This window comes from Thunnus thynnus, chromosome 6 (genome assembly GCF_963924715.1).
Source record: "Thunnus thynnus chromosome 6, fThuThy2.1, whole genome shotgun sequence".
NCBI classification, from domain to species: Eukaryota; Metazoa; Chordata; class Actinopteri; order Scombriformes; family Scombridae; genus Thunnus; species Thunnus thynnus.
Window position 1 is genome coordinate 32,350,357 of NC_089522.1, and position 13,546 is coordinate 32,363,902.

At 41.7% G+C, this 13,546-nt stretch overlaps 1 protein-coding gene across 2 annotated transcripts in view; it reads right to left on the reverse strand.

The window, feature by feature from the left end:
- Nucleotides 1-13,546, reverse strand: part of cacna1fb (calcium channel, voltage-dependent, L type, alpha 1F subunit) — a 63,778-nt gene that overhangs the window by 39,136 nt on the left and 11,096 nt on the right. For both annotated transcript variants that reach the window (XM_067593439.1, XM_067593438.1), the window contains exons 2-5: nucleotides 10,763-11,019; nucleotides 6,901-7,001; nucleotides 6,383-6,488; nucleotides 2,025-2,164 (exon numbers count right to left, since the gene is read on the reverse strand). In XM_067593439.1, coding sequence (XP_067449540.1) covers nucleotides 2,025-2,164; nucleotides 6,383-6,488; nucleotides 6,901-7,001; nucleotides 10,763-11,019 — 604 coding nt within the window. The remainder of the gene's footprint in view (nucleotides 1-2,024; nucleotides 2,165-6,382; nucleotides 6,489-6,900; nucleotides 7,002-10,762; nucleotides 11,020-13,546) is intronic.

Below are 13,546 nucleotides of genomic sequence, written 5' to 3' on the forward strand. Positions count from 1 at the left end.
TGCAGCGAGGACACAAAACAATTTGGAGGACGAAGCTCAGGACCTGCAGGACTCACGTTGACCTCAGCAGGTGTCTCTCTGATCGCTTTCCTAAAAACTGAAACTAGTTGAGACAAAAAAACTCTCACATAGCTGCAGCCGGGTTCATAAAGAGAGAAATTTACTCAAAAAATATTTACAATGTTCTACTTTGTGCTACATTATAAATCAAGAGGTTGTGATATGTAGCACAACAACCTAGCGAAGCTCTATAAACAGAACCACGTTCCTGCACATGCTCAGTGGCGTCTGCCTTACACAGAAATACTCTCCTGAGTCTGAAAACCTCATCGCTGTAATTAGTCTGTTTCTAAACAGACTAACGTGACCAAACTCTTCATAATGAAGGAACATGTCACCCAGTGCAGCGGTGTGGTTCACTGATGTGTTTTTAATAGATTTCGGAACAACAACGGAGGTCTACAGCACAGAGGAATAAGATTAGTGGTAGAAAGACGTACATTTACTCAAGTACTGTACTGTACTTTCTACTCCACTGGAGAAAGATTGGTTTGCAAAATTAATTGCATAATTTTTGTAACAAACATCCAAGCATAACAAAGCCCAACTCAAACCCAATATCAGGAAAGTTTACAAAAACTTAAATGACAATATTTTGAATTTGGATTGAAACTAATCTCTAATACTTTTTAGATGCTTACTATTATGTACATACGACCTTAAATTACATAGTTTGAAGGCTATTGTGCATTTGGGTTTCCAGTGGCTTTAAGTAAAGGATCTGAATACTTCTTCCATCACTGCCAAACACTCCCTATCCTCAGCTACAGTCCTGTCTGTCGGTCTAGTTGTGGTTCTGTATAAAGCTTTGTAGTTTGTACATGACTGACTTTGTACAGAAAGAGGAACATGAACACTTCTAATAGCCAGAAACCAGAGGAGAACCAGCTGATCTTCCTTCAGAAGCTGAGCTGCAGCCACCTCACCCCTGAGAAAAAAAGGGTTAATTTAATGACTCCGGCTGAGGACGCATTTTCTGTCGTGACTGCTGAAGTTCTGAAGTGGTGGATGTGTATTTGTGTATTTAGAGTTTAGTTACAGAGATCAAACTGGGCTGTCACAAACACTTAACGAGAAAACACAAAAATCAGAGAAATTGTGGCATCGCTGCAGGCTTCGCTCCACCGGCCACATACAGGAGGCTGCTGCGCTTTCTGCAGTCAGCTCGCATTTACTGCAACACGTCTGTAAACACACATTCAACACACACACACACACACACACACTCAGAGAGCAGCAGAGGACAAGAACAAAGAACCAGAGAACCAAGATCTAAAGAGAGAACCAGGATGTATAGAGAGAGAACCGGGATCTAAAGAGAGGACAAGAACAGAGAACCAGAGAACCAGAAGACTAATAGAACTAATGTCAAGAGAACCAACATTTAAAGAAAGAACAACATTAAAGAGAGAACCACTGCCCAAAGAAGAGAACAACCAATATCATAAAGATCTACAACCAGAGCCAATGTCTTAACATGGAACCAACATCTCCTGATTGAACTAATGTCAAGAGAACCAACATCTAACGGAGAACCTACATGTACGGAGCGACTCAGCATCTAGAGAACCGACATTTACAAGAGAACCAGCATCCATCTGAAGACACAACTGACATCTTGGTAGAGAACATTTACAAATACTTAAATATTTACACAATCGTCTGAAAAACTGATCTTAGGAGAGAACCATCATCTAATGAAAGAACAAATGTCTACAAACAGAACCCACATCCTCTGATAGAACTTACTGTATATCTAAAGAGAACCAACATCTAAAAAGAGAACGTATATGTAGAGAAAATCAGCATCTAGAGAACCAACATTTACAAAGTGAACAATCATGCAGAACACTGACATATGAAGAGAGAACCAGCATCCAAAGAAAGTCAGAACCAACATCTTAAGAATGAATCACCACCTAAATAGAGAACCGACACGTTCGTGGGTTCTTGTGCTTTCTTACCCGACGATGACGATGACGAAGTCAAGCAAGTTCCAGCCGTTGCGGATGTAGGAGCTGGGGTGCATCACCAGGCCGTAAGCCAGGATCTTCAGGAAGGTTTCCACGGTGAAGATGATGAGGAACACGTACTCCACTTGTTCCTGGAACAGACAGAACACAGAACAGCATCACACACTGAATGTGTAGATGTCAACGACCTGTCAGTGATAAAGATAAAAGAAAGATAAAAGTGAAAATCCTTCACTTTTACTCACAAATTTCAGAATGAAAACTTTTTTATCAAACTTGTTTTGACTTGAAAGAGCTGCAGAGGTCTGTTAAGCTGGTTAAAGGATCATTCTGGTGATTTTCTATATTTTTCTTCTTCTCAACAAATCTCATGTTTGCAATGAACTGATCTACTAACAAGTATTATGTGTGTATCAAAGCCTGATATATCTTATTCCTCTGTGTCATAGACTTCCGTTCAGATGGCAGGCAGGTTGCTCTGGTTCTGGTTCTAAGCGACTGGTCGTCCTCTGGCTCGTCCCTGCGTCTGTGTGCGCTGCAGACTGGTGTCGGCACATCCACACACACACTCTGAGCTGTTCCTTAAAACCCTGATGAAGGCCACAAGCCGAAACATGTCGGTCAACTCATAAAGTTGCTCCTCATACTACAAGTGTTGCTGGAGTTCTCTTCTTTCTATTCCTTAAAGTAGCAACGCTACTTGTATAACACATTTTAGTTTAGAAAAACATATTCACATTTTTTTTTTTTTTTTAAATTCCCGGAAGCGTAGGCCCAGCGGGGGTCAACTTGCAACACACTGGTGGAAACCCTGCAAGAGTTTGTCTATGTTATTAACACAACACTGTACAGCTGGGTTGTCAAGGTTAGCTGTACAAAGCTGTGTGCTATTTACAGTAGAGCACTATATATCCGGTATTATGGAATAATTAATTTAAGAAAAATCACCAGTCACACAATAAATCTTTTAGCTTTTTGGCTCTGCCTGCACATCTCTTGTGACCTGTTATAAATGACTTTTTATATTTTATCTTATTTTGATATTGTGCAAACAAACAAACAAACAAACTAACTAGTCATCCTGTAAAACTCAGCTAGTGATAACCATCACATTACTTTACTTTAATGCTCTCTGAATGAATGAAGCTTTGGATGCTGGTGGACAGCTTTTACACAACAAAACAGTGTGTGTGTGTGTGTGTGTGTGTGTGTGTGTGTGTGTAGCAGAGATGATGACAGATTGGTAATCCCCTCAAATGCTCACAAATTCTCCACAACCACGTTTACCAGGTCTCACACACACACACACACACACACACACACACACACACACCACACACACACACACACACCACACACACTAGCTTAGCATCTCTCTTCAGTCTCAGCATCCTGCACTGAGTTTTGTGTTTTACATATTAAATATACTGTATTTGTACAACAGCATGTACATAATGTATTTATAACATTCTTCTACTGTTATATCTTTGTTTATCTCCATCAGTAGACTGACATACAAATTATTCATACACAAAGATGTAGATTTGTTTTAAGGAGTGGGAGGAATGAAGTCAGAGTTTATGAAGCACTAAACCTAAAACCATCTATACTTTAATAAAGACCTGATACTTTATGATTGTCATGATGTTATAACAAAATGTTTGACAAAAAAAAATCAACCTACAATTTCAAATGTCAACAACGAACCTTTAAACTCAATAAATAAAGTTTTATTTCCATCTTTACTACAAATGTCTGTTACTGCATCTTTGACTGATGATCAGTTTGATCCTTTTTTCAGGAGAATTATCTGCAAATAAAAACAGACAAATGTTGTTTTATTTTTACTTGAACATGTAGAGGAGGTGGAAGTGTGTACTAAACCTTAGCGTCCAAATGAGTCAAATCAAGTAGATACCTTTCAATGTTAGTCTTTTTAGTGCCAAAGTCTCATTTTACATCAGTAAAAGTTCTGTATTAAATATGTAACTGAAGTAAAAACACTGAAGAATTATCAAGAATATGTACTTTAAGTACAAAAAGTAAAACTGCTGTTATTGTATACAGTATTTTATTGTATTCATCTGCAGTAGTTTTGTATCCCATCACATGACAACAAGAGCAACACACACACACACACACACACACACACACATAGCCGTCACTTGAATATAAAGTGACTTCATGGACAGTGTGTACAGTTCAACTGTAACTGACGGTAGAGAGACACCGACGTACAGAGTAGAGAGAGAGCTGAAGCATCAGAGCAGAAACTCTCAGCTGATCACATCTGATCAAAGAGCTGTCAATCATTTACTGCATCACTACATATCAATGACCTCTGACCTTTACAGCAGCAGAGGAGGAGGTGAGAGTCTCATTAGATCCTCGAGGAAAACAATCCAATAAAGTTACTGAATGTTCAGAGAGACAGACATGATGACAGACAGGAGACACAACTGACAGAAAACAACAAGACAACAGAGATCAGTTTCATCTCTGTGTGTTCTGTGAGAGGTCCAGGACAGGGTTAGCCTAGCTTAGCACAAAGAAGCAGGGGGAAACATCTAGCCTAGCTTAGCACAAAGACTGGAAGCAGGGGGAAACTGCTAGCCTAGCTTAGCACAAAGACTGAAAGCAGGGGGAAACTGCTAGCCTAGCTTAGCACAAAGACTGAAAGCAGGGGGAAATTGCTAGCCTAGCTTAGCACAAAGACTGAAAGCAGGGGGAAATTGCTAGCCTAGCTTAGGACAAACACTGTAAGCAGGGGGAAATTGCTAGCCTAGCTTAGGACAAACACTGTAAGCAGGGGGAAACTGCTAGCCTAGCTTAGAACAAAGACTGGAAGCAGGGGGAAAGTGCTAGCCTAGCTTAGCACAAAGACAGACCACTTCTTCATACATACATTATAACTGTGCTTTTTGTTATGTTTGTTATGGAAGAATTATGTAGTGTATTTATTGTCTGTCTTTTTATACCTTAAAAGTGGTTTGTTGTTTTACACCAATGAAAATAGGCTAACCTGAGGCTGAGACGTTAATGCCAGCTGAGTCCATCAACCTCTAACACACAATCTTTATTATCCTAACTCCTCTTCTCATTTAACTCCTCTCCTGATATTTAAACATTTAATGTATTCATCCTTTCATCCAGTCATCACATGTCAATGTTACAGTACAGTAACATGTAACACATATGTACAGTTCGCTCCAGTACAGAGCTCACAGACAAGAAAACAACCAGTAATTCTGTGCTGGAGTAAATCTGGTTTTTCTGTGTCATTTATTTAGAGACAATTTGATTAAACACTATTATTTAGTATTTAGTATTGTTCTTATTTAGGAGCATGCACCATGTGAGAGCAAAATAATATTAAAAATAATATAATAAAGCTCTTAAAACTGAATTTTGACCCACAAAGCACGGTAATACATCTGCAATATTGTACAGAATCCATTTATTCAGTTGTATTTTATTCTGCAAAAACTTAAATAATTATAATTTCATTCAAGTCATAAATGAAGGTAATGGTACTTGTGTGAAATCTTTAAATCTTTAGTAATAATGAACATGTGAAATGAACAACAATCTAATATATTTATAATGTATAAATATGTAAATATGGATGAAATAGTTGTGCTGTGAGACATTCTGCTGATGATGAGGTACGTCAGAGAAATCATATAATGAGGAAAATCAGATCAATGTTCAAATACAAATAACCAGCGATGGAAGAAGTACTCAGATCTCAAAAGTACCAATACAGCAATGTAAAAATACTCCATTACAAGTAAAAGTCCTGCATGAAAAGCTGTCAAATAAATGTAGTGGACTGGAAGTACAAAGTAGTATCACATGGAAATACTTAAGTAAAGTACAAGTATCTCAAAATTGTACTTAAGTACAGTACTTAGTTATTTCCCGCCACTGCAAATAACAGAGTAAAATGACTTTATTCTTAATGATTCAGTAACATATTATTGATCCTGATCAATGATATTTAGTCTGATCAGACACTTCAGTCATCTGAACACACCTCTGCAGCTCTCTGACATTTAACTGACTTTTACAGTCAGAACCAGTTTTATCAACAGTATTCTCAAATTTGTTAGTAAAAGTGAAGAATTTGTACTTTTATTTTTCACTCAAGTCAGCTGTTTTACTTTTAGTAGTTTGATAAATACAGACTGAGGTCACAATGCAAACCTGCAGTAGTTAATGTTGATGTTCCATTAAAATTGTGCAATTTATCAAATTCCATACAAACACATTAATCTACCCTGTATAGTGAGCTGTGTGTTGTGTATTTGTGTAGTAGTATAATAGTGTAGTCGTGGATTAAGACTCACCAGGTCATGATTGGTGGAGTTGGAGTCATCCTCAGGAAACGGTTTGGAAACTCCCAGAGCGACACAGTTAGCAAAGATAGCTAACAGGATGAAGATATCAAAAGGTCTGAGAGACGTTAAGGAAGCTCAGCAGGGACCAAAATACTCTAAACTATGGATGTCTGCTGCACTTTCTTTGAGTCTTCATCTCTGTATTTATGGCCACATTCAAGAAGTATTTTATTCATCTAGAAGTCCTATTAAATGGTGCCAAAAGCTCCAGCTCAGAGCTTCCTTGTTTGTTCAGAAAGCTGTCGATTGTTGAACAAATTCAACACAATTTCAACAAAGTAGCAGGAAGTGATGTAAACCTTTAACTTCATGTTTCCAGATTGTGGCTGTTTTTTTATTCTGGAGTTCCTCCTAACCTGAAGATATTAGATCTCTTTACTGAATGGTCGTTACATTTTACATTAGCAGAGCTAACGGCTAACAGCTAACCATTAGTCAATAAGCTGATTGGTCAGATTAAAGGATACTTCCACTCGACGATAGAGAGCGCGGCTCTTCTGATTGGATTGTTAAGTTTCAGACAGAATAACGCTCTGGGAGCTCGCTGCACCTGATTACTGCCTTGGACCTGAGGAAATGACATCATCATCATCATCATCATCATCATCATCATCATCAGAGGTGTGCTGATAATAGAATTTTTACTGTAGACACTAAGACCAGGTGTAACCAATGTCACACCTGTTTCTTAATGTGCTGTCTCACCTGTTTCTTAACGTACTGTCTCACCTGTTTCTTAACGTGCTGTCTCACCTGTTTCTTAACGTGCTGTCTCACCTGTTTCTTAACATGCTGTCTCACCTGTTTCTTAACATGCTGTCTCACCTGTTTCTTAGCGTGCTGTCTTACCTGTTTCTTAGCGTGCTGTCTTACCTGTTTCTTAGCGTGCTGTCTCACCTGTTTCTTAGCGTGCTGTCTCACCTGTTTCTTAACATGCTGTCTCACCTGTTTCTTAACGAGCTGTCTCACCTGTTTCTTAACGTGCTGTCTCACCTGTTTCTTAGCATGCTGTCTCACCTGTTTCTTAACGTGCTGTCTTACCTGTTTCTTAGCGTGCTGTCTCACCTGTTTCTTAACATGCTGTCTTACCTGTTTCTTAGCGTGCTGTCTTACCTGTTTCTTAGCGTGCTGTCTCACCTGTTTCTTAGCGTGCTGTCTCACCTGTTTCTTAACATGCTGTCTCACCTGTTTCTTAACGAGCTGTCTCACCTGTTTCTTAGCGTGCTGTCTCACCTGTTTCTTAACGTGCTGTCTCACCTGTTTCTTAGCATGCTGTCTCACCTGTTTCTTAACGTGCTGTCTCACCTGTTTCTTAGCGTGCTGTCTCACCTGTTTCTTAACGTGCTGTCTCACCTGTTTCTTAACGTGCTGTCTCACCTGTTTCTTAACGTGCTGTCTCACCTGTTTCTTGGCATGCTGTCTCACCTGTTTCTTAACGAGCTGTCTTACCTGTTTCTTAACGTGCTGTCTCACCTGTTTCTTAACGTGCTGTCTCACCTGTTTCTTAACTTGCTGTCTTACCTGTTTCTTAACGTGCTGTCTCACCTGTTTCTTAGCATGCTGTCTCACCTGTTTCTTAACGTGCTGTCTCACCTGTTTCTTAACGTGCTGTCTCACCTGTTTCTTAATGTGCTGTCTCACCTGTCTCTTATGGTGCTGTCTCACCTGTTTCTTAACGTGCTGTCTCACCTGTTTCTTAACGTGCTGTCTCACCTGTTTCTTAGCATGCTGTCTCACCTGTTTCTTAACGTGCTGTCTCACCTGTTTCTTAGCATGCAGTCTCACCTGTTTCTTAACGTGCTGTCTCACCTGTTTCTTAACGTGCTGTCTCACCTGTTTCTTAGCATGCAGTCTCACCTGTTTCTTAACGTGCTGTCTTACCTGTTTCTTAACGTGCTGTCTCACCTGTTTCTTAGCGTGCTGTCTCACCTGTTTCTTAGCATGCTGTCTCACCTGTTTCTTAACGTGCTGTCTCACCTGTTTCTTAGTGTGCTGTCTCACCTGTTTCTTAACGTGCTGTCTCACCTGTTTCTTAGCGTGCTGTCTCACCTGTTTCTTAACGTGCTGTCTCACCTGTTTCTTAGCGTGCTGTCTCACCTGTTTCTTAACGTGCTGTCTCACCTGTTTCTTAGCGTGCTGTCTCACCTGTTTCTTAACATGCTGTCTCACCTGTTTCTTAACATGCTGTCTCACCTGTTTCTTAGCGTGCTGTCTTACCTGTTTCTTAGCGTGCTGTCTTACCTGTTTCTTAGCGTGCTGTCTCACCTGTTTCTTAGCGTGCTGTCTCACCTGTTTCTTAACATGCTGTCTCACCTGTTTCTTAACGAGCTGTCTCACCTGTTTCTTAACGTGCTGTCTCACCTGTTTCTTAGCATGCTGTCTCACCTGTTTCTTAACGTGCTGTCTTACCTGTTTCTTAGCGTGCTGTCTCACCTGTTTCTTAACATGCTGTCTTACCTGTTTCTTAGCGTGCTGTCTTACCTGTTTCTTAGCGTGCTGTCTCACCTGTTTCTTAGCGTGCTGTCTCACCTGTTTCTTAACATGCTGTCTCACCTGTTTCTTAACGAGCTGTCTCACCTGTTTCTTAGCGTGCTGTCTCACCTGTTTCTTAACGTGCTGTCTCACCTGTTTCTTAGCATGCTGTCTCACCTGTTTCTTAACGTGCTGTCTCACCTGTTTCTTAGCGTGCTGTCTCACCTGTTTCTTAACGTGCTGTCTCACCTGTTTCTTAACGTGCTGTCTCACCTGTTTCTTAACGTGCTGTCTCACCTGTTTCTTGGCATGCTGTCTCACCTGTTTCTTAACGAGCTGTCTTACCTGTTTCTTAACGTGCTGTCTCACCTGTTTCTTAACGTGCTGTCTCACCTGTTTCTTAACTTGCTGTCTTACCTGTTTCTTAACGTGCTGTCTCACCTGTTTCTTAACATGCTGTCTTACCTGTTTCTTAACGTGCTGTCTCACCTGTTTCTTAACGTGCTGTCTCACCTGTTTCTTAACTTGCTGTCTTACCTGTTTCTTAACGTGCTGTCTCACCTGTTTCTTAGCATGCTGTCTCACCTGTTTCTTAACGTGCTGTCTCACCTGTTTCTTAACGTGCTGTCTCACCTGTTTCTTAATGTGCTGTCTCACCTGTCTCTTATGGTGCTGTCTCACCTGTTTCTTAACGTGCTGTCTCACCTGTTTCTTAACGTGCTGTCTCACCTGTTTCTTAGCATGCTGTCTCACCTGTTTCTTAACGTGCTGTCTCACCTGTTTCTTAGCATGCAGTCTCACCTGTTTCTTAACGTGCTGTCTCACCTGTTTCTTAACGTGCTGTCTCACCTGTTTCTTAGCATGCAGTCTCACCTGTTTCTTAACGTGCTGTCTTACCTGTTTCTTAACGTGCTGTCTCACCTGTTTCTTAGCGTGCTGTCTCACCTGTTTCTTAGCATGCTGTCTCACCTGTTTCTTAACGTGCTGTCTCACCTGTTTCTTAGCGTGCTGTCTCACCTGTTTCTTAACGTGCTGTCTCACCTGTTTCTTAGCGTGCTGTCTCACCTGTTTCTTAACGTGCTGTCTCACCTGTTTCTTAGCGTGCTGTCTCACCTGTTTCTTAACGTGCTGTCTCACCTGTTTCTTAGCGTGCTGTCTCACCTGTTTCTTAACGTGCTGTCTCACCTGTTTCTTAGCGTGCTGTCTCACCTGTTTCTTAACGTGCTGTCTCACCTGTTTCTTAGCGTGCTGTCTCACCTGTTTCTTAGCGTGCTGTCTCACCTGTTTCTTAGCGTGCTGTCTCACCTGTTTCTTAGCGTGCTGTCTCACCTGTTTCTTAACGTGCTGTCTCACCTGTTTCTTAGCGTGCTGTCTCACCTGTTTCTTAACATGCTGTCTCACTTGTTTCTTAACGTGCTGTCTCACCTGTTTCTTAACGTGCTGTCTCACCTGTTTCTTAGCGTGCTGTCTCACCTGTTTCTTAACGTGCTGTCTCACCTGTTTCTTAGCGTGCTGTCTCACCTGTTTCTTAGCATGCAGTCTCACCTGTTTCTTAACATGCTGTCTCACCTGTTTCTTAGCATGCAGTCTCACCTGTTTCTTAACGTGCTGTCTCACCTGTTTCTTAGCGTGCTGTCTCACCTGTTTCTTAGCATGCTGTCTCACCTGTTTCTTAACGTGCTGTCTCACCTGTTTCTTAGCGTGCTGTCTCACCTGTTTCTTAACGTGCTGTCTCACCTGTTTCTTAACGTGCTGTCTCACCTGTTTCTTAGCGTGCTGTCTCACCTGTTTCTTAGCGTGCTGTCTCACCTGTTTCTTAGCGTGCTGTCTCACCTGTTTCTTAACGTGCTGTCTCACCTGTTTCTTAGCATGTTGTCCTCTCCTCCTCTGTGTTCCAGTTGAACTGGTGGTCGAGTGCAGCGTGTCAGTTCTCGTCATCCTCACTCCTCCCCTGTCCTCTCCATCCAGCTCCTCATCCCACTCTGCGTCCCTCTCCTCTCCTCCTCCTTCTTCTCCTCCTCCTCCATCCCCCTCTCCTCCCTCCTCCTCTTCCTCACCCTCCCCTCCTCCCTCCTCTCCGTCCACAGCATTGGTATAGCCATTACGACCAGTACCTGGAGACACACAGACAGAGAAGATGCAGTCACTGAAATTATCAAAATCCGTTTCCTAGTTTTCAACTCACAACAGCATCATGTTTCCAGTCTCCAGAGAGTAGTTCTGTGTGAGGCAGACAACACTGAGCATGTGCGGGAAACGCAGTTCTGTTCTGTTGCGCGACATATCACAACCTGTTAACTTTGTACTGAAGTTCTTTGAGGAATTTATAATGTAGTACAAAGAAGAAACCGTGTTCCCTGCACATGCTCAGTGGCGTCTACCTTACACAGAACTACTCTCCCGAGGCTGAAAATGTGATCGCTGTAATTAGCCTTTGGAGCCGTTTCTAAACAAACTAACATGACCAAACTCTTCATAATGAAGGAACATGTCACCCAGTGCAGCGGTGTGACTCACTGATGTGTTTTTAATAGTTTTTGGAGGAACAACAGAGGTCTACGGCACCGAGGCATAAGACATATCAGGCTTTGATACACACACAATACTTGTTAGTAGATCAGTTCATTGTTGGTTTGGATCCAAACATGAGATTTGTTGACAAGAAGGAAAATATAGGAAATCGCCAGACTTCTTACAAGAAACACTTGCTTGTAAATTTTATTAAGTTTAAGCAGAAAACAGCACATAAAACAATGCATGACATCCAAAAGGAAATAGTTTCATGTTGCTGTTGAGAAAACCCTGAACAACCTGAGTGGGACGAATGATAACATGTGGCAGTGGAGAGACCAACGGGAGGGTTTATCATGAGTTTATCTGTTTCTCAGTGTCACTTCAGACTCCTGACGATCCTCCTTCACTTCTGTGTTTGACCTCCTCATGTTTTCATCAAGGTCAAAGAAGAGGAAGATGAAGAAAGAGGAGGAGGATGGAGAAAATAGAGGAGGAAAACTGAACAGAGAGGAGGAGAGCGAGAGATGTGACAGTTCCAGAGGAGGTGAAAACAGAAATATTGTAGTGAACAGCTGTGACCTAGATCTGTGTGTGTGTGTGTGTGCATGTGTGTGTGTGTGTTTGTGTGTATGTGTGTGTGTGTGTGTGTGATCTGGGCCGTGATTCATGTGTTAGTACCTGAGGACCCTGAGCACACACACAGAGATAAACCCAGTGATGGACAGCACAGCGAGATTACATGATCTGCTGCCTCTCTCTCTCTCTCTCTCTCTCTCTCTCTCTCTCTCTCTCTCTCTCTCTCTTCTCCCCGACCTTCCCTCAGTGATTTCCTAGATTTCCTGTCTTTCCCAGAATGCTTTGCTGTTGTGTCCAGCTGTGAGACAGAGGCGGACTGAAGCCAAGTTTCATCCAAATGTAGCTTCAATCTTAACATGATTCTATTCACTGCTGTTGTGTGAATATCAGGCGATAAACACCGGGTGGCGCTGATTCTCCAGTCGGTGACATTAAACCATATCAGAAGGAGAGGACACGATGAGATTAGGAGAGTCAAAACTCAAACAGCAGATCCCAACATCTTGAGGCTGAGGTACCTAAAAGTGCCAACGATGGCTGCGAGATGCTCCAACTGACTCCCATTCAAAAAGCCTCAGTTGGAGGTTTGATGTCACCTGTTGGTTTCATTGGAGCCCAGAGTTGCAGCTTATGGTCGGCGCCATCTTTTCCGTTTGGCGCCAGGACCTTCCAAATAACGAGTGCGTTGCCTTTTGCACTCTGGAAACACGCCTCGCTACCTCGGACAGAGGCTAATGCTAGCTTACTGGGAACACCGAGTGCTGCACACTTGGGCTAACGTTAGCTACTTTAGATAAATTGTGCTAACAGGGCAGGTATCATAATCAAGTAACATTCAACTTGAGACAATAGTCTGACTAAGTGTGAGTCCCAGAGCACATCACACAGCAGACATCAACACAGCAGACATCAAAGCTACTATAAGTCTTCAAATCTTATTAACAGAGCAATAATTTCCAAAATGACCACCAGCACACTGATTAGAGGGCCTGAATTTAGAGATTGAGACCATAATGACTCACTGAGAACAATGATTGACTCAGTGTTTGTGGAGAGAAGTTGAGGCTTTTTGAATGGGAGTCAGTTGGAGCATCTAGCGGCCGTCGGTGGCACTTTAAGGTAAAGTAAAGTTCTTGAACTCTGAAAGTATTAAGGGCAGGGGCGTCGGATCCTAAACTCTGACTGTGAGAGAACCAAAAGATCCTGCACACTGTTGATCACTTGCTCACTTTATTGACAAAGTTTCACTGTTCTTAACATTAATGCACATTGTGAATATAGAGAACATTGATTTAACTTAGTTTTAAAAGTCTATGGGCCCTTTTTTCCTGGAGGTGCAATGACCAGTGCAAGCAGTAAGTTCTGATTGTTTGGTGTTTTCATGACCTTGAAACGTGCTTTGTCTTTGTTTGTTGTATTTTAGTGACCAGTGCAGAGCAGACGGTGCAAAGGTGGGAGGTTCATTGAAATGAAGCAGCACAAAACAAGTTATATTTTAGTTGAAATTTGGTCGTAGACAAAAATAGACGTCTCAGAATCACATCTGTAGAG